General features: G+C 41.5%; 1 protein-coding gene across 3 annotated transcripts; it reads right to left on the bottom strand.

Annotated features, from left to right (window-relative positions):
• Positions 1 to 798: 798 nt before the first annotated feature.
• CCNDBP1 (cyclin D1 binding protein 1) lies at positions 799 to 18,329 on the bottom strand. 3 transcript variants are annotated; one of them, XM_079911936.1, is made up of 12 exons: positions 18,141 to 18,329; positions 17,913 to 17,972; positions 17,540 to 17,619; positions 14,767 to 14,848; positions 13,729 to 13,825; positions 13,498 to 13,565; positions 12,837 to 12,913; positions 12,212 to 12,492; positions 11,019 to 11,079; positions 9,935 to 10,043; positions 1,872 to 1,918; positions 1,477 to 1,616 (listed from the first exon to the last, which is right to left on the bottom strand). In XM_079911936.1, the coding sequence occupies exons 1-11, from the start codon at positions 18,247 to 18,249 to the stop codon at positions 1,881 to 1,883; spliced, it is 1,062 nt and encodes a 353-aa protein (XP_079768062.1). In that variant the 5' UTR covers positions 18,250 to 18,329; the 3' UTR covers positions 1,477 to 1,616; positions 1,872 to 1,880. The 3 variants fall into 3 exon arrangements, with proteins under 3 accessions (XP_079768061.1, XP_079768062.1, XP_079768063.1); XM_079911937.1 differs by having other exon boundaries at positions 9,959 to 10,043; XM_079911935.1 differs by lacking the exon at positions 9,935 to 10,043 and having other exon boundaries at positions 799 to 1,616.
• Positions 18,330 to 18,393: the final 64 nt, after the last annotated feature.

Below are 18,393 nucleotides of genomic sequence, written 5' to 3'. Positions count from 1 at the left end.
TGGTGGGAATTAAAAAAATGGATAGCTGCTGTTGCTGATTATACCTAAAGAGACCATGGGGACATCAGAAGGGCAGATGTGATGAAGTACATCTATACAAGACAAAGGACCAGCAATAGAAGTGTGGAGACCTGTAGTACATACATAAGGCCAAGTCAGGTCACCAGAATATACATCACTGTGTACCTTGCTCTCTAAGATATGACCTTCCAGGTTTACCATGCTTTCCAAGATGTGATTTTCCAGACTGATGCAAAAATATAATTAACTGGCGATGGTTTTTCAAAAGGATTAACTGAAGAGGCCCTTAATATTATATAAACTCTTATACATTAAAAATTTTTTGATTTATAAAAATTTTGTACTTACATTTGGGGATACGTAATACAGAATAGAGAACAACAATACAAGTATGTATAAGGAAAACAACCCTGTTCAATAAGGTGAACAAACCTAACAACTGAGCTTGTTAACCTAAAAAAACAGCCAATTATTTTACCAGCAAGATGGGTTTATTCAGGAATAACAAAGAACTGCAATTCGGGTCAAACAGGCTATAGTAAAAGCCACAGGCAAGTCCCACAAATGAAGGAGTAAAAAGGAGGAAGCTGGAGTTCTGAACAAAATTCCATGGAGGAAAGCAAGAATTCAGGGTGATGAGGGGTTCTCACTGGCTTAGTAGCTGGGGTAGTCAGTTTCTCCTAGGAGAGGCAATATACATCATTCCTGTCTGTAACTGACAGTCCTTCCTGTTATTGACCTAGAGTGGTACTGCATGAGAGCCGCGCGCCACCCCCCCCCCCCCCCCTCCCGGCCCCGGCCCTTTCTGGCCTCTCAACTCCATTTTAAAGAAGGTTTCCCTTTATTAATTTTCACAAGCTCAATACCAATAGAGGTATGGAGTAAACTGGAATAATATTCAGAAGAACCTTCTGGTAAGAATAATTATATTCTATAACATGCTGAAGTACTAAGAGGGGTTCTGGAGACATCTGCTCTAAAAAAAGTCAAGTCTTTTTCTTCTAAATGTATTTCTGAGCAGAATCAGATCTTTAGACCTATAAACCTAAACAAAAGCAATGTTGTTAGTCTCAACCCACATATTTCTGGTAGAAAAGACTTTGGAAAGGTACTCATTTAACCACCAGCAGGTTAGCATTTTATTGAGACTATCAACATCTTTAACAATGAAACGACACACGTTATTGCAAATAGGGAATAAGGCAGCTTCCCCAGGAATCTCTGAGAGGCAACTCAAGAACAAAAACTCATAGTTATCTTTTATATCTGGCACAGAAAAACATATCATATTCATATGGTTTTTAAATAATTGCCAGTTTGGCCTAATCAACAAACTTTGGTAATAGTGTCTCTTGATAAGTATAGATAGGACCTCCCTTTCGATCCAGAAAGTATCCTAGCCCCATTCTAAAAGCAGACATCAGAGCTTGGCTGCGACAGTAAGAAAGGGAGAGAGGCGAGTACAAATGAGCCTGAAAATTCATAATTCAACTTCATGCTGAGTGAGCTCCTTGATTCTGTTCATGCAATGATCAACAGCATTAATAAGTAAAGGGATCCAACTATCTTCTGGCTGTGGGGTCACATGACTTGCTCTGCAAATGGAATGGGAAAACCAGGAGTTAAATTTATTATACTGTCAAGGAAAAACCTATCCTCAAAAGGGAGCACAGGGAAAATTACAGTAAGAAAAGGCAAGTTTCTCTGCAGAAATACAGCTGCTCCACAGGTAAAGTTGAAAGAAAACACTACACTCACCTTCTACTCCTCAAAATGGGGGTTTCGGAGTTGAGAATGGCTATATAGGTTTATTCTCAAAAAGCTATTTGGGGATAAGTCTTCATACTCACTTTGTAATTTCAAGTGCCTTCTTTAAAACGGATACAAGTTTTGCACACTAGAAAAAAACAAGAGAAGTTACTCACCCTGAGCCCCACCATAAAAAGGAAAGGAGGGAAAAATAGGGGGTGGGGGGGAAGGAGAGCTAAAATATTTTAATACTCAAGTAATAAAAAGTCACTGTTAAAAAGTCATTAAGTATTATTACTTAATAATCAAGTAATAAAAAATCCATTGGAGAAAACAGTGAAAAACAAAAATGTTGATTAGATTAGGGTGGTGGGATCATGGATTCTTCTCTATTTAGCAAAATCTTATTAATACTGTTGCTATAACATCTTTTTTTTAAAAATAAACTTATTTATTTACTTTTGGCTGCATTGGGTCTTCCGTTGCTGTGCCGGCTTTCTCTAGTTGCGGTGAGCAGGGGCTAGTCTTCATTGTGGTGTGCAGTCTTCTCATTGCAGTGGCTTCTCTTGTTGTAGAGCATGGGCTCTAGGCACGCAGGCTTCAGTAGTTGTGGCATGTGAGCTCAGTTGTGGCTCGCAGGCTCTAGGGCGCAGGCTCAGTAGTTGTGGCGCTCGGGCTTAGTTGCTCTGCGGCATGTGGGATGTTCCCAGACCAGGGCTTGAACCCGTGTCCCCTGCATTCGCAGGCGGATTCTTAACTACTGCACCACCAGGGAAGCCAGCTATAACATCTTTGTAAGTTTTTCTATATTTAAAATATTTTTTAATTAAAGAAAACAGAAAAAGGAAGAATATAACCTGAATTTGTCCCAATTGCTGATAGCTCAGGATATATAATAGCAGAAACAACTGGATTTTTTTTTTTTTTTTGGCTGCATTGGGTCTTCCTTGCTGCACAGGTTTTCTTTAGTTGCGGTGAGCGGGGGATACTCTTCACTGTGGTGCGCAGGATTCTGATTGCAGTGGCTTCTCTTGTTGTGGAGCATGGACTCCAGGTGCGTGGGCTTCAGGTGGTCACAAAGCACCAAGCTGATTTCCCTGTGCTATGCGGCTGCTTCCCACTACCTATCTATTTTATGTTTGGTAATGTATATATGACCATTGCACCCTCTCACTTTGTCACAGCTTACCCTTCCCACTCCCCATATCATCAAGTCCGTTCTCTAGTAGTAGGTCTGTGTCTTTATTCCTGTCTTACCCCTAGGTTCTTCATGACATTTTTTTTTCTTGGATTCCATATATATGTGTTAGCATACGGTATTTGTCTTTTTCTGACTTCACGCTGTTTGACAGACTCTAGGTCCATCCACCTCACCACAAATAACTCAATTTCATTTCTTTTTAAGGCTGAGTAATATTCCATTGTATATATGTGCCACATCTTCTTTATCCATTCATCCAACGATGGACACTTAGGTTGTTTCCATCTCCTGGCTATTGTAAATAGAGCTGCAATGAACATTTTGGTACATGACTTTTTTTGAATTATGGTTTTCTCAGGGTATATGCCCAATAGTGGGATTGCTAGGTCATATGGTAGTTCTATTTGTAGTTTTTTTAATAAATTAATTAATTTATTTATTTTTGCTGTGTTGGGTCTTCGTTTCTGTGGGAGGGCTTTCTCTAATTGTGGCAAGCAGGGGACACGCTTCATCGCGATGCGTGGGCCTCTCACTATCGCGGCCTCTCTTGTTGCGGAGCACAGGCTCCAGACGCGAAGGCTCAGTAGTTGTGGCTCATGGGCCCAGTTGCTCCGTGACATGTCGGATCTTCCCAGACCAGGGCTCGAACCCATGTTCCCTGCATTAGCAGGAAGATTCTCAACCACTGCGACACCAGGAAAGCCCCTATTTGTAGTTTTTTAAGGACCTCCATACTGTTCTCCACCGTGCCTGTACCAATTCACATTCCCACCAGCAGTGCAAGAGTGTTCCCTTTTCTCCACACCCTCTCCAGCATTTGTTTCTAGATTTTTTGATGATGGCCATTCTGACTGGTGTGAGATGATATCTCACTGTAGTTCTGATCTGCATTTCTCTAATGATTACTGATGTTGAGCATTCTTTCATGTGTTTGTTGGCAATCTGTATATCTTCTTTGGAGAAATGTCTATTTAGGTCTTCTGCCCATTTTTGGATTGGGTTGTTTGTTTTTTTTGTTATTGAGCTGCATGAGCTGCTTATAAATTTTGGAGATTAATCCTTTGTCAGTTGCTTCATTTGCAAATATCTTCTCCCATTCTGAGGGTTGTCTTTTGGTCTTGTTTATGGCTTCCTTTGCTGTGCAAAAGCTTTGAAGTTTCTTTAGGTCCCATTTGTTTATTTTTGTTTTTATTTCCATTTCTCTAGGAGGTGGGTCAAAAAGGATCTTGCTGTGATTTGTGCCATAGAGTGTTCTGCCTGTGTTTTCCTCCAAGAGTTTGATAGTGTCTGGCCTTACATTTAGGTCTTTAATCCATTTTGAGCTTATTTTTGTGTATGGTGTTAGGGATTGTTCTAATCTCATACTTTTATATGTACCTGTCCAGTTTTCCCGGCACCACTTATTGAAGAGGCTGTCCTTTCTCCACTGTACATTCCTGCCTCCTTTATCAAAGATAAGGTGACCATATGTGCGTGGGTTTATCTCTGGGCTTTCTATCCTGTTCCACTGAACGATATTTCTGTTTTTGTGCCAGTACCATACTGTCTTGATTACTGTAGCTTTGTAGTATACCCTGAAGTCAGGGAGCCTGATTCCTCCAGCTCGTTTTTCGTTGTCAAGATTGCTTTGGCTATTCGGGGTCTTTTGTGTTTCCATACAAATTGTGAAATTTTTTGTTCTAGTTCTGTGAAAAATGCCAGTGGTAGTTTGATAGGGATTGCATTGAATCTGCAGATTGCTTTGGGTAGTAGAGTCATTTTCACAATGTTGATTCTTCCAATCCAAGAACATGGTGTATCTCTCCATCTGTCTGTATCATCTTTAATTTCTTTCATCCGTGTCTTATAATTTTCTGCATACAGGTTTTTTGTCTCCTTAGGTAGGTTTATTCATAGATATTTTATTCTTTTTGTTGCAATGGTAAATGGGAGTGTTTTCTTGATTTCACTTTCAGATTTTTCATCATTAGTGTATAGGAATGCCAGAGATTTCTGTGCATTAATTTTGTATCCTGCTACTTTACCAAATTCATTGATTAGCTCTAGTAGTTTTCTGGTAGCATCTTTAGGATTCTCTATGTATAGTATCATGTCATCTGCAAACAGTGACATGCTTTACTTCTTTTTCGATTTGGATTCAATCTGGATTTCTTTTATTTCCTTTTTTTCTCTGATTCCAAAACTATGTTGAATAAGAGTGGTGAGAGTGGGCAACCTTGTCTTGTTCCTGATCTTAGTGGAAATGGTTTCAGTTTTTCACCACTGAGGACGATGTTGGCTGTGGGTGTGTCATATATGGCCTTTATTATGTTGAGGAACGTTCCCTCTATTCCTACTTTCTGCAGGGTTTTTTATCATAAATGGGTGTTGAATTTTGTCAAAAGCTTTCTCTGCATCTATTGAGATGATCATATGGTTTTTCTCCTTCAATTTGTTAATATGGTGTATCACGTTGAATGATTTGTGTATATTGAAGAATACTTGCATTCCTGGGATAAACCTCAGTTTATAATGGTCTATGATCCTTTTAATGTGCTGTTGGATTCTGTTTGCTAGTATTTTGTTGAGGATTCTTGCATCTATGTTCATCAGTGACACTGGCCTGTAGTTTTCTTTCTTTGTGACATCCTTGTCTGGTTTTGGTATCAGGGTGATGGTGGCCTCCCAGAATGAGTTTGGGAGTGTTCCTCCCTCTGCTATATTTTGGAAGAGTTCGAGAAGGATAGGTGTTAGCTCTTCTCTAAATGTTTGATAGAATTCACCTGTGAAGCCATCTGGTCCTGGGCTTTTGTTTGTTGAAGATTTTTAATCACAGTTGCAATTTCAGTGCTTGTGATTGGTCTGTTCATATTTTCTATTTCTTCCTGATTCAGTTTTGGCAGGCTGTGCATTTCTAAGAATTGGTCCATTTCTTCCAGGTTGTCCATTTTATTGGCATAGAGTTGCTTGTAGTAATCTCTCATGATCTTTTGTATTTCTGCAGTGTCATTTGTTACTTCTCCTTTTTCATTTCTAACTCTATTGATTTGAGTCTTCTCCCTTTTTTTCTTGATGAGTCTGGCTAATGGTTTATCAATTTTGTTTATGTTCTCAAAGAACCAGCTTTTAGTTTTATTGATCTTTGCTTTGTTTCCTTCATTTCTTTTTCATTTATTTCTGATCTGATCTTTATGATTTCTTTCCTTCTGCTAACTTTGGGGGTTTTTTGTTCTTCTTTCTCTAATTGCTTTAGGTGCAAGGTTAGGTTGTTTATTCGAGATGTTTCCTGTTTCTTAAGGTAGGATTGTATTGCTATAAACTTCCCTCTTAGAACTGCTTTTGCTGCATCCCATAGGTTTTGGGTCGTCGTGTCTCCATTGTCATTTGTTTCTAGGTATTTTTTGATTTCCTCTTTGATTTCTTCAGTGATCACTTCGTTATTAAGTAGTGTATTGTTCAGCCTCCATGTGTTTGTATTTTTTACAGTTCTTTTCCTGTAATTGATATCTAGTCTCATGGCATTGTGGTCGGAAAAGATACTTGATACAATTTCAATTTTCTTAAATTTACCAAGGGTTGATTTGTGACCCAAGATATTATCTATTCTGGAGAACGTTCCATGAGTACTTGAGAAAAACATGTATTCTGTTGTTTTTGGATGGAATGTCCTATAAATATCAATTAAGTCCATCTTGTTTAATGTATCATTTAAAGTTTGTGTTTCCTATTTACTTTCATTTTGGATGATCTGTCCATTGGTGAAAGTGGGGTGTTAAAGTCCCCTACTATGAATGTGTTACTGTCGATTTCCCCTTTTATGGCTGTTAGTATTTGCCTTATGTATTGAGGTGCTCCTATGTTGGGTGCATAAATATTTACAATTGTTATATCTTCTTCTTGGCTCGATCCCTTGATCATTATGTACTGTCCTTCTTTCTCTCTTATAATAGTCTTTGTTTTAAAGTCTATTTTGTCTGATACGAGAATTGCTACTCCAGCTTTCTTTTGGTTTCCATTTGCATGGGATATCTTTTTCCATCCCCTTACTTTCAGTCTGTATGTGTCCCTAGGTCTGAAGTGAGTCTCTTGTAGACAGCATATATATGGTCTTGTTTTTGTATACATTTAGCCAATCTGTGTCTTTTGGTGGGAGCATTTAGTCCATTTACATTTAAGGTAATTATCGATATGTATGTTCCTATTCCCATTTTCTTAATTGTTTTGGGTTCGTTATTGTAGGTCTTTTCCTTCTCTTGTGTTTCTTGCATAGAGAAGTTCCTTTAGCATTTGTTGTAAAGCTAGTTTGGTGGTGGTGAACTCTCTCAGCTTTTGCTTCTCTGTAAAGGTTTTAATTTCTCCATCAAATCTGAATGAGATCCTTGCTGGGTAGAGTAATCTTGGTTGTAGGTTTTTCTACTTCATCACTTTAAATATTTCCTGCCAGTCCCTTCTGGCTTGCAGAGTTTCTGCTGAAAGTTCAGCTGTTAACCTTATGGGGATTCCCTTGTGTGTTATTTATTTTCCCTTACTGCTTTTAATATGTTTTCTTTGTATTTAATTTTTGACAGTTTGATTAATATGTGTCTTGGCGTATTTCTCCTTGGATTTATCCTGTGTGGGACTCTCTGTGCTTTCTGGACTTGATTAACTATTTCCTTTCCCATATTAGGGAAGTTTTCAACTATACTCTCTTCAAATATTTTCTCAGTCCCTTTCTTTTTCTCTTCTTCTTCTGGAACCCCTATAATTCGAATGTTGGTGCGTTTAATGTTGTCCCAGAGGTCTCTGAGACTGTCCTCAGTTCTTTTCATTCTTTTTTCTTTATTCTGCTCTGCAGTAGTTATTTCCACTATTTTATCTTCTAGGTCACTTATCCGTTCTTCTGCCTCAGTTATTCTGCTATTGATCCCATCTAGAGTATTTTTCATTTCATTTATTGTGTTGTTCATCGTTGCTTGTTTCATCTTTGCTTCTTGTAGGTCCTTGTTGAATGTTTCTTGCATTTTCTCTATTCTATTTCCAAGATTGTGGATCATTTTTACTATCATTATTCTGAATTCTTTTTCAGGTAGACTGCCTATTTCCTCTTCATTTGTTAGGTCTGGTGGGTTTTTATCTTGCTCCTTCATCTGCTGTTTGTTTTTCTGTCTTCTCATTTTGCTTATCTTACTGTGTTTGGGGTCTCCTTTCTGCAGGCTGCAGGTTCATAGTTCCCATTGTTTTTGGTGTCTGTCCCCAGTGGCTAAAGTTGGTTCAGTGGCTTGTGTATGCTTCCTGGTGGAGGGGACTACTGCCTGTGTTCTGGTGGATGAGGCTAGATCTTGCGTTTCTGGTGGGCAGGTCCACGTCTGGTGGTGTGTTTTGGGGTGTCTGTGGCCTTATTATGATTTTAGGCAGCCTCTCTGCTAATGGGTGGGGTTGTGTTCCTGTTTGTTAGTTGTTTGGCATAGGGTGTCCAGCACTGTAGCTTGCTGGTCGTTGAGTGAAGCTGGGTGCTGGTGTTGAGATGGAGATCTCTGGGAGATTTTTGCCGTTTGATATTATGTGGAGCTGGGAGGTCTCTTGTGGACCAGTGTCCTGAAATTGGCTCTCCCACCTCGGAGGCACAGCACTGACTGCTGGCTGAAGGACCAAGAGCCTGTCATCCACATGGCTCAGAATAAAAGGGAGAAAAGGTAAGAAAGAAGAGAAAAGAAAAGAAAAGAAAGAAAGAAAAAGAAAGAAAGACGGTAAAATAAAATAAAGATAAAATAAAATAATTAAAATAAAAAATAATTAAGAAAAAAATTTTTTTAAAAAGTAACAATACAAACAAAAAAAACCAGACGGATAGAACCCTAGGACAAATGGTGAAAGCAAAGCTATACAGACAAAATCTCACACAGAAGCATATACATACACACTCACAAAAAGAGGAAAAGGGGAAAAAATAATAAATCTTGCTCTCAAAGTCCACCTCCTCAATTTGGGATGATTCGTTGTCTATTCATGTATTCCACAGATGCAGGGTACATCGAGTTGATTGCGGAGATTTAATCCGCTGCTCCTGAGGCTGCTGGGAGAGATTTCCCTTTCTCTTCTTTGTTCGCACAGCTACCGGGGCTCAGCTTTGGATTTGGCCCCGCCTCTGCGTGTAGGTCCCTGGAGGGCGTCTGTTCTTTGCTCAGACAGGACAGGGTTAAAGGAGCCGCTGATTCGGGGGCTCCGGCTCACTCAGGCCGGGGGGAGGGAGGGGTACGGATGCAGGGCGACCCTGAGGCGGCAGAGGCCGGCGTGACGTTGTACCAGCCTGAGGCGCACCGTACGTTCTCCCGGGGAAGTTGTCCCTGGATCCCGGCACCCTGGCAGTGGCGGGCTGCACAGGCTCCCCGGAAGGGAGGTGTGGAGAGTGACCTGTGCTCGCACACAGGCTTCTTGGTGGCGGCAGCAGCAGCCTTAGCATCTCATGCCCGTCTTTGGGGTCCCTGCTGATAGCCGTGGCTCTCACCTGTCTCTGGAGCTCCTTTAAGCAGCGCTGGTAATCCCCTCTCCTCACGCACCAGGAAACAAAGAGGGAGGAAAAAGTCTCTTGCCTCTTCGGCAGGTCCAGAGTTTTCCCCAGACTCCCTCCTGGCCAGCTGTGGTGCACTGACCCCTTCAGGCTGTGCTCACGCCCCCACTCCTCTCCCTGAGATCTGACCGAAGCCCAAGCCTCAGCTCCCAGCCCCGCCCAACCCGGCAGGTGAGCAGAGAAGCCTCTCGGGCTGGTGAGTGCCAGTCGGCACCGATCCTCTGTGCGGGAATCTCTCTGCTTTGCCCTCCGCACCCCTGTTGCTGCGCTCTCCTCCGTGGCTCCGAAGCTCCCCGCCTCTGCCACCCACAGTCTCCATCCGCGAAGGGGCTTCTAGTGTGTGGAAACCTTTCCTCCTTTACGGCTCCCTCCCACTGGTGCAGGTCCCATCCCTATTCTTTTGTCTCTGTTTATTCTTTTTTCTTTTGCCCTACCCAGGTACGTGGGGTGTTTCTTGCCTTTGGGGAGGTCTGAGGTCTTCTGCCAGCATTCAGTAGGTGTTCTGTAGGAGTTGTTCCACGTGTAGATGTATTTCTGGTGTATCTGTGGGGAAGAAGGTGATCTCCACGTCTTACTCTTCCGCCATCTTCCTCCGACTTCCGGCAGGTGGATTCTTAACCACTGCACCATCAGGAAGCCCGTGGATTTTTTTTTTTTTTAATTTACTTACAGAATTTTAGGAATATCAATAACAAGATAACATGAGGATGTATGTATGCTTCCAATACACTGTGCATTCCTTAAAATTTTATTTGGGGTAACTGACAAGGCATATTGCTAAAGATGTTTATTTCTTATGAAGTCAACTTTTAAAAAAGTGTATGTGGAAAAAAAAAAAGTTAATGCCCAAAAGGATCCTATTGTACTCCAAGGTGTTTGCACATTGTGAAGATACATTTGATCACTCTAATTTCCACTGTCTAATTTACCAAATATTATTAGGATTGATACATCTGATGGTAAAATATAAGCCACTGGCAGTTTTGCTTCTCTTTCCAATAAAATGAGACATAAGAACTTGAAGTTTATAAAAATAAGAGAATAGAACTCTAGCACAGGACCCAGGACTTGAAAGAATACAATAAAATCAGATTTTTATAAAGAGCTTAACCCTTGTGGTTAAATTACACAATGTGTTGATATTAAAACAGAGTATGTTTCTGAAACACCTATTTTGGCCTATATAGGAAATTAGAAACTTGTGACTTTAGGTTGAAAGAATCCTAAAACACTGTAGTAATTAAGACTTTCTTTTCAAAGCAGGATTTTCCACGGTCTTTGGGTTTTTCTAAATGATTACCCAAGTGGTTATGGAAGAGAGTACTACCAGAGCTCGTGGCTATTAGAATTCAAATTCAGCTTGATAAAGATCAAGCACAAACACATCGTGACATTACTGTTGTACTTGCATCCAAGTGTAACAAATAAACATATTCCCTATAGCTTAAAGGAAATACTAGTGATTACTGAAATTCTACCTATTAGGTCTGTAGTTATTCCCTCAAAGCCGGTACTTACATTGATTCGCACAGTCGGATGGCACACGGGTGGGTATATGCTCAGAGCCAAATCATCCACACTTAAGGGGAGAAAGCAAAAATAACCATTAACAAAGAAGGAAGAAAGCTCAGCTAGGTGGTCTCCAGTACACAAGTAAGGATGTGACTAGTGAAAAAATGACTCCCAGAAATGCGTATCAGTTCCTTAAATTGGGCAACCAATAAATAACCAATTCAACTGGTATTTACGGAATACATACATACCCTGTTTCACTAGGAAGCTGGGGGGAAAACCTCCCTTGACCAGTAGGATGGGACATAATTAATTTAGTTAAAAATGTGAGGATCTGAAACCATAAATTTAATAACTAACACAGGCAGGGTTCATCCCTGAATGCCACTAAAGTGGGCACCACTTTAACCAAGCAATCAAGTTATTACTATACCACCAATAATGGGACAAACTAACACCATGTGCCTCCCCGATATGATATGATACAATGAAAAGCACAAAACACTCAACTATGTGATATTCTTGCCAAAAAGTGTTTAACCTGAATATAATTATGAGAAAACAATCACATAAATCCAGATTGTTGGATATTCTACATGGCAACTGACCCGGATTCTTTAAAAATGTCAATGTTAAAAAAATACATTAAAAAAAAATAGTCAATGTCAAAAGAAGCTAAAAAGGACAGGGACTGTTGTAGTTGCAAGACACCAAAGAGAAGACAACCAAATGTGGTATGACACCTTGATGGAACCCTGAATTAAAAAAAAAAGCTATAAAAGACATTGTAGAGACAACTGGGGAAATCTGAATATTAGATAACATTATTATAAATTTTTTAAATGTAATACTAAGAGTAAGAATGTTTGTTCTTAGGAGATACACACTGAAATATTTAGGGGTGAAATGTCATTGAAGTCTGCAACTTACTCTCAAATGGTTCAGGGATAAAAATGGCACATCTACTTCAATTTTTAAAAAGCTACCTCTAATTATAAAGAAATAAACCAATAGAGAAAAAATTGTGAACAATAGTTGAATCTAGATGGAGGTATAGGTACTCACTGCAATACTTTTTCAACCTTCCTGTAGGTTTGAAAATTTTCAAAATAAAAAGGTGGGGAAAAACCTTGGGTTGACGGCACAAGTTGACATCAGAATGCTGCTGCTCAGAGGTTTTGAGTGGAGATCACGCTTACCTAGGGCTGATCTCATCAGAAATGTCCACAATGTCATCCAGCTGAGCCACCTGATCCTTCTTCCCATTCTCTGCCACTGAGAGCCGGATTTTCTTCAGGCAGGCTTTGGATGCTCTCACCAGTGCAAGGCATGGGATTATGAGCTCCTGATCTTCCTCTGACCAATATGAGTCCCGATTGCTTGGACATCCCAATATATCCTCCTCATCACCGTGGTTGTCAGAGTTGTCCTCCTCAATGTCACTCAAGAGGCCATAGTAAGGGTCACATTCTTCCACAGCCTAAGGCACACCATGATACATGTGAATGCCAAAAAAATAAAAAGGTGTTGTACTTTCAGCATCATGTCCGAGTTGTCCCCAAACTTTAGCCTGCTACTTCCCTAATGGCTACAGAGTTGAATTACTTCATAAACCCTCTTCTGACTCTCCTAGTGCAGCAGTGGAACACAGGGGAATGGTACTAAATCACACACCAGCACGGGGTGGGAGATAGGAGATGGAGGACAGGAGTGAGGATGGGACCTATTTGGTCGACGCTCAGCACATCTTCTCTCTTTATAACCGATCCTCATCTAGACACAGAGTTGCCTTCTGATGACCATCAAAGACAGAGGTCCCCTCACCTGCTCCATTTCCTCATGTGCATCCTTCACAAGATCCACACTCTTTGTCAGCACTGAAAGGGCTGCAGCTTTGTTATCTATGAGTGAAGAATTGGAAGTACTACAATTAGAGAAGAAACCCAACAATTCTCTTAAGTCTGCAAAAAGCAACAATGTTTCCATTTGAAAGGAGTGCCAAGGACAGTCAACAAGGGCAGCAGTTTAATGTAAAATTCTTCTCACATACATCCTCTGGGTACTCAGACAGGGGCTGAAAAGTTTTTTGTCATTCACCACAGGAAGAAATAAAATGGTCATATGATGTTTCTCATCATGGTCCTCTTGGATGACCACTGCTTTTGGCCTAGCAGGCTCTACCTCATAACTGTTTCAGTGTCCTCAAAATACTGCCCCTGGGGCAGGACCAGAAGAGGAAACCATGTCTTTCAACGAGAGACAGAGCCACAGCCAGAGAGTGTTTGAATTTAGAAGTTATGAGAACTAAAAAGACTGGCAAAAAGTATTAATACCTGTCTTTTCATGTTGGTGATAAACCAGATCTATTTCACTAAGCTCTTTATCTAAGTAAAAATACATATATACTACAAAAATGGCAGCTAGATATGAGAGGTCTATCTGCTTTGGCCAGCAGAGTCGATGTCCACTTTGCACTCTCACCCACCTCTTGGGATCCGAGGCACCTGCTGGCACGCCTCCCAGACACTGTTGTAGGAAATAAGGTTCTCCGGGCTGCAGAAAGGAATAAGGATGTATCAATAACCTAGGTTCCTGTTTCCTAAAAGGTCCTTTCTGCTGGTCAGTTATCAGTAACTTTGCTGTTAAAATGAGTTTTTCCCCCCTCCCAGAAGCAAGGAACCCCATTAACCAATAACCCCAACTGTGGCATCACTACCTCTGAGTTGGAGTGATATAAAGCACTTCCACAAGCTGAGCCATGCCATCCACGATGTCCAGAGTAGCACTCCGTACCAGCTTTCGCAGGGTGATACCTGTAGCCAAACCCAAAGACTAAGCAGCCTGGTCGTCACCAAAAATAAATTTGAAAAAAACCAGTGGCTTCCTGACAACTGTGGATAAAACACTTTAAATTTAAACCACATGAGTAGCCCTGAAGATCCATGAGACATGTACTCATTTATAATTATAGCATGATTATAATCAAGGCATGAATATACAAGCAGGGCTGGAGGCCACTTAACCTATAAGGGAGCTCAGGAACAGCATGTGATGTAATATGGGTGGAGGAGCCTGGGGACTGCCTGGGCCTGGGGATGGGGCTGATATCCAACCAGCATCTGTGGCAGTTATAATGTTAGAGAGAGGGAGGAGCCAGGGAGAATTAAAAATGTTAAGAGTCAAGCAAGGGCTTCCCTGGTGGCACAGTGGTTAAGAAGCTGCCTGCCAGCGCAGGGGACACAGGTTCGAACCCTGGTCCGGGAAGATCCCACGTGCCGCGGAGCAACTAAGCCCGTGTGCCACAACTACTGAACCTATGCTCTAGAGCCCGTGAGCCACAATTACTGAAGCCCGCATGCCTAGAGCCTGTGCTTCACAAAAAGAGAAGCCACCGCAATGAGAAGCCCATGCACCGTAACGAGGAGTGGCCCCCGCTCGCTGCAGGTAGAGAAAGCCCGCGCTCAGCAACAAAGACCCAATGCAGCCAAAAATAAATAAATAAAATAAATTTATTAAAAAAAAAAAAAGAGTCAGGCAAGGCAGGGGAGATGGGAACACAGTATCTGAACCTTAGCACAAAGGCTTACTTATGGAGGTCACATATATTACGTAACTACCTTTGACTGCACTTTATGGGAGAAAGTTACATTACATGCTCAAAATGAGGAAAAGGTAGAAGTTTCAGGATAGAAGCTGTCATAGTAGCAAAGATCTATTCCATAAACTGAATGCTTACGTGTATGGAGTGGCTTACCCTGATCCTTGGGAAGCGAATAGTATACTGCAATAATTGCCTTGATGGAAGCATGGACTTGTTCAGAGAACTTCTGGGTTTCCTATGAGGTGATAAGCCAATTTCAGAAAGAAAAAAGGAAATGGATTAGATCAATGTGGTCAACCCATCTACTGTGGAAGAGAGCAGACATCTGTACAGCATCATCAAACATTTTCTGAAGTCTTATTATGCGTTAGGCCCTGTGCTATTCTCATAACATACCAGAGAGGAGTTAGCTGGATACCAGATACTGAGCAGACAACTGATTAAGACATGAAGAAACAGCAGGAAAAACTTATTCCTGATACTCTATATCCCAAGATATTTGTGATCTGTTTTGAGGTATTCACCATACCTTAGACCAGGAGTTGGCAAACTAGGGCCCAAGGGCCCAGTCAGGCCCAATGCCAGGTTTTGTAAATAAAGTGTTACTGGGACACAGCCACATTTTTTTTTTTTTTTTTTTTTTGGCTACATTGGGTCTTCATTGCTGCGTGCGGGTTTTCTCTAGTTGTGGCGAGCGGGGGCTACTCTTCATTGTGGTGAGTGGGCTTCTCATTGCGGTGGCTTCTCTTGTTGCGGAGCACGGGCTCTAGGTTCGCAGGCTCAGTAGTTGTGGCGCACGGGCTTAGTTGCTCCGTGGCATGTGGGATCTTCCCGGACCAGGGCTCGAACCTGCATTGGTAGGCGGATTCTTAACCACTGCACCACCAGGGAAGTCCCAACACTCTTGGTTTACATATTGTCTACAGCTGTGTTCACACTACAGGGGCAGAGTTGAGGTCTGCAAAGCCTAAAATGTATACTATCTGGCCCTTTACAGAAAAAGTTTGCCAACTCTATCTTAGGCCATTAACCAGTTGTCTGTCTCTCTGCCTCTGTGTGTGTCTCTGTCTCTTTCTAACAGAATCTCAGTATATCTAAAAGTAATTAGCATGGACTCTACAATGCTCAATGTTGACTATTTTTCTTCGAAGCAGTCACTGGCTTTCTCTTACCTTCTTTGTCCTCACTTCTCTGCTCAATTCTAAGCCAGCATTATGCAAAATGTGGTCCACAGATTGGTGCCAGTCCATAAATGGTCTGTTACCAGTCTGGGATGGATAAATACAATGACTGAGAGCACTTAGAAACTTTTATGCCAATTTGACATTGTTTCAACATTCAAACATATAATTTCATAAAAATACCAAGCCATAAGAACTGGAATTAAAATGAAACAAAACAAAAAAACCCCCAAACATTCTTTAATAGAACTAATGTGCTGAGATCCTAAGAAAGCAATTGTGATTCAAATATATATAATTCAAATAAAACCATATTCTAATTTTTCATCAATGAGTAAAAAACCACTGTCCTGAGCATGTACAGAAAAATAGTTCTATTCTTGCTCCTCATGGTATCTTACTAGCTGTGAATTTTAGCCACAAGTCCTAAGTGTATTTGGAAGAAAGGAGTCAGCACATAAGAAAAATAAGGTAACATTACTACTCCCTTTGAAATAAAGATTGACTTTCTTCAACAAACTTTTAAAGTACTTTCATACAATTCTCTTGTTTCCTCATCTCAGATCTCTGAGGTATGTAAGTGGAGAGAGTTTACTACTGTAGGTGCAGCAAGAGAAGATTTTTTCATTTCAAAACATCTAGATATATAATTGAGAAAGAGAATGAAAGTATTGACTATGAAAATAAAATAAGGCAATGAATATGTCATTTTGAAACAAACTTACTCCCAAATTAAGTATACCTAGCTCTAGAAAAACTGAGCATAGAGCATACCTGGCCACAGCCAACAACATTTACTTTCAAGTATTTTATAATAAAGTTTTATAATAAAGCACAGAGTCTTTGTTCTAGCAATTCCACTTCTGGGAATTTTTACCGATATATAGATATACACAAAGACTGTATTAGGCAATCTACCACAGCACTATTTATAATATAATAGTTACAAACTGGAAACAACTTAAATGTCCACACAGTACTGGTTAGATAAATTATGGTTATGTCCACTCTGTTGAATACCATGCTGCCATTACAAAAAACTAAGCAACTTTATATATGCTCCCAAAAATCAATTTGCAATCTATGTTGTTAGTTTTTTATAAAAAGGTCCAGAAAAGTGTTTATGGTATCCTATCGTTTGTGTAAAAAGAAGCAGGTATATATACGTAAGTGTGTACATGCACAGCATGTATATGGAATAATACAAAAGGAACAAGGGACAGGAGATATAAACTTTTTAGCACATTTAACTTTGATATCTTTTGAATTTTATACTGTCTACATTATTACTAATGTAAAAAATAATTCAATGTAAAAGAGTATTATGTAATATAACAAAAAAGGTGTAGCTTAGACATTAGATAGAACCTAATTTAAATCCTAGCTCCACTACTTATCCACCTTAACCTGAGCGTCTGAGCCTGCTTACTCATCTGTCAGATGGGGATCATGTATGTGAAAACACCTAGCAAATAGCAAGTGCTTTTTAAAAAAAATTATCATAAGGGAAATAACCAGGATGAACTTCAGAATGAACCAATATTTAGAAGAGTTGCCCACCCCATGACAGCTACTGCATTTGGCAATTTGATCTTCAGAACAATCCTGTAATGTGAGAACCACCATCTTACTTGACAGATGAGGAAATTAAATCCCCTGCTTTCAATGTAAAACGTGGAAAGAAAATGAGAGGATTCCTAAGGAATAACAAGGCATCACAAGAACTGTAGGAAAGTGAAGCCCACCTGTGGTGACGGCAGTGGAAGTCGAGAGAAGACTTCAGTCAGAGTCGTGGCTGCCCTTGACACTGCCATAGCTGCCTCACCTGGGAGGTGATAGAGGAGGGGGCGGGAGCCAATATGTTAGTGCCAAAAGGATAAGGCTCCAGCGGCTGCATGGACTTTGAAGATAACGCGTTCCCTCTCCACCCTTGCCGGCTAAGACGTCTCAAAAAAACAACCCCAAATCAGTGTTTTCTATCTCAATCTCAGAGGTGCCGAGGATGGGTAAGGCGAGGTATCCCCACAGACAGGATGGGGCAGGGGAAAGCAGGAAGGAAAGGGGTAGGGACGCTGCAAGAGATGAGAGATGGCAGCCTGCAACAGGAGAGGCACTCACGGAATCTCCTCCAAAAGGTTTCCCGATCAAACTCCTTGGTGGTCTCCCGGGCTTCGCCGACTAGTGGGCGCGGCGTGCGGACCGGGCGGCCGCAAAAGAAAGAGCACAGGTAAGCGGAGTCACCTCCAGACCCCACCTCCTCCGCCCGGACCCCGCCGCCGCCACGGCCTCGCCCCTTCCCACCCAAGCCCGCCCCGGCCGTCGCCCGTCCCCACTACGTCAGCTCACCCCGCACTCCAGGAAGGAGGAACCGCAGCTCCCCTGCTAGGTGCCGGAGCTGCTCCAAAGCCGGAGGCAGGGTGGAGTCTGCGGCTGCAGGTGCAGCCGCGCTCGCCATCTCAGCAGGACGCGAGGAGTCCGCGGCCTAAGCCGCTGCGGGAGCCGCACTGCCGTGACCGCCCCACTTCCGGGCCGCGGGTTCGCTTCCGGCAACAACCCGCCCCGCCCCGCCCCTGCCCAGAGGCCCAGCCGCGCCTCCTTC

The sequence above is a fragment of the Stenella coeruleoalba genome (assembly GCF_951394435.1).
Source record: "Stenella coeruleoalba genome assembly, chromosome: 2".
Lineage (NCBI taxonomy): Eukaryota > Metazoa > Chordata > Mammalia > Artiodactyla > Delphinidae > Stenella > Stenella coeruleoalba.
The sequence above is the reverse complement of the archived record's forward strand: the minus strand, read 5'-3'. Positions and strand labels throughout refer to the sequence as shown.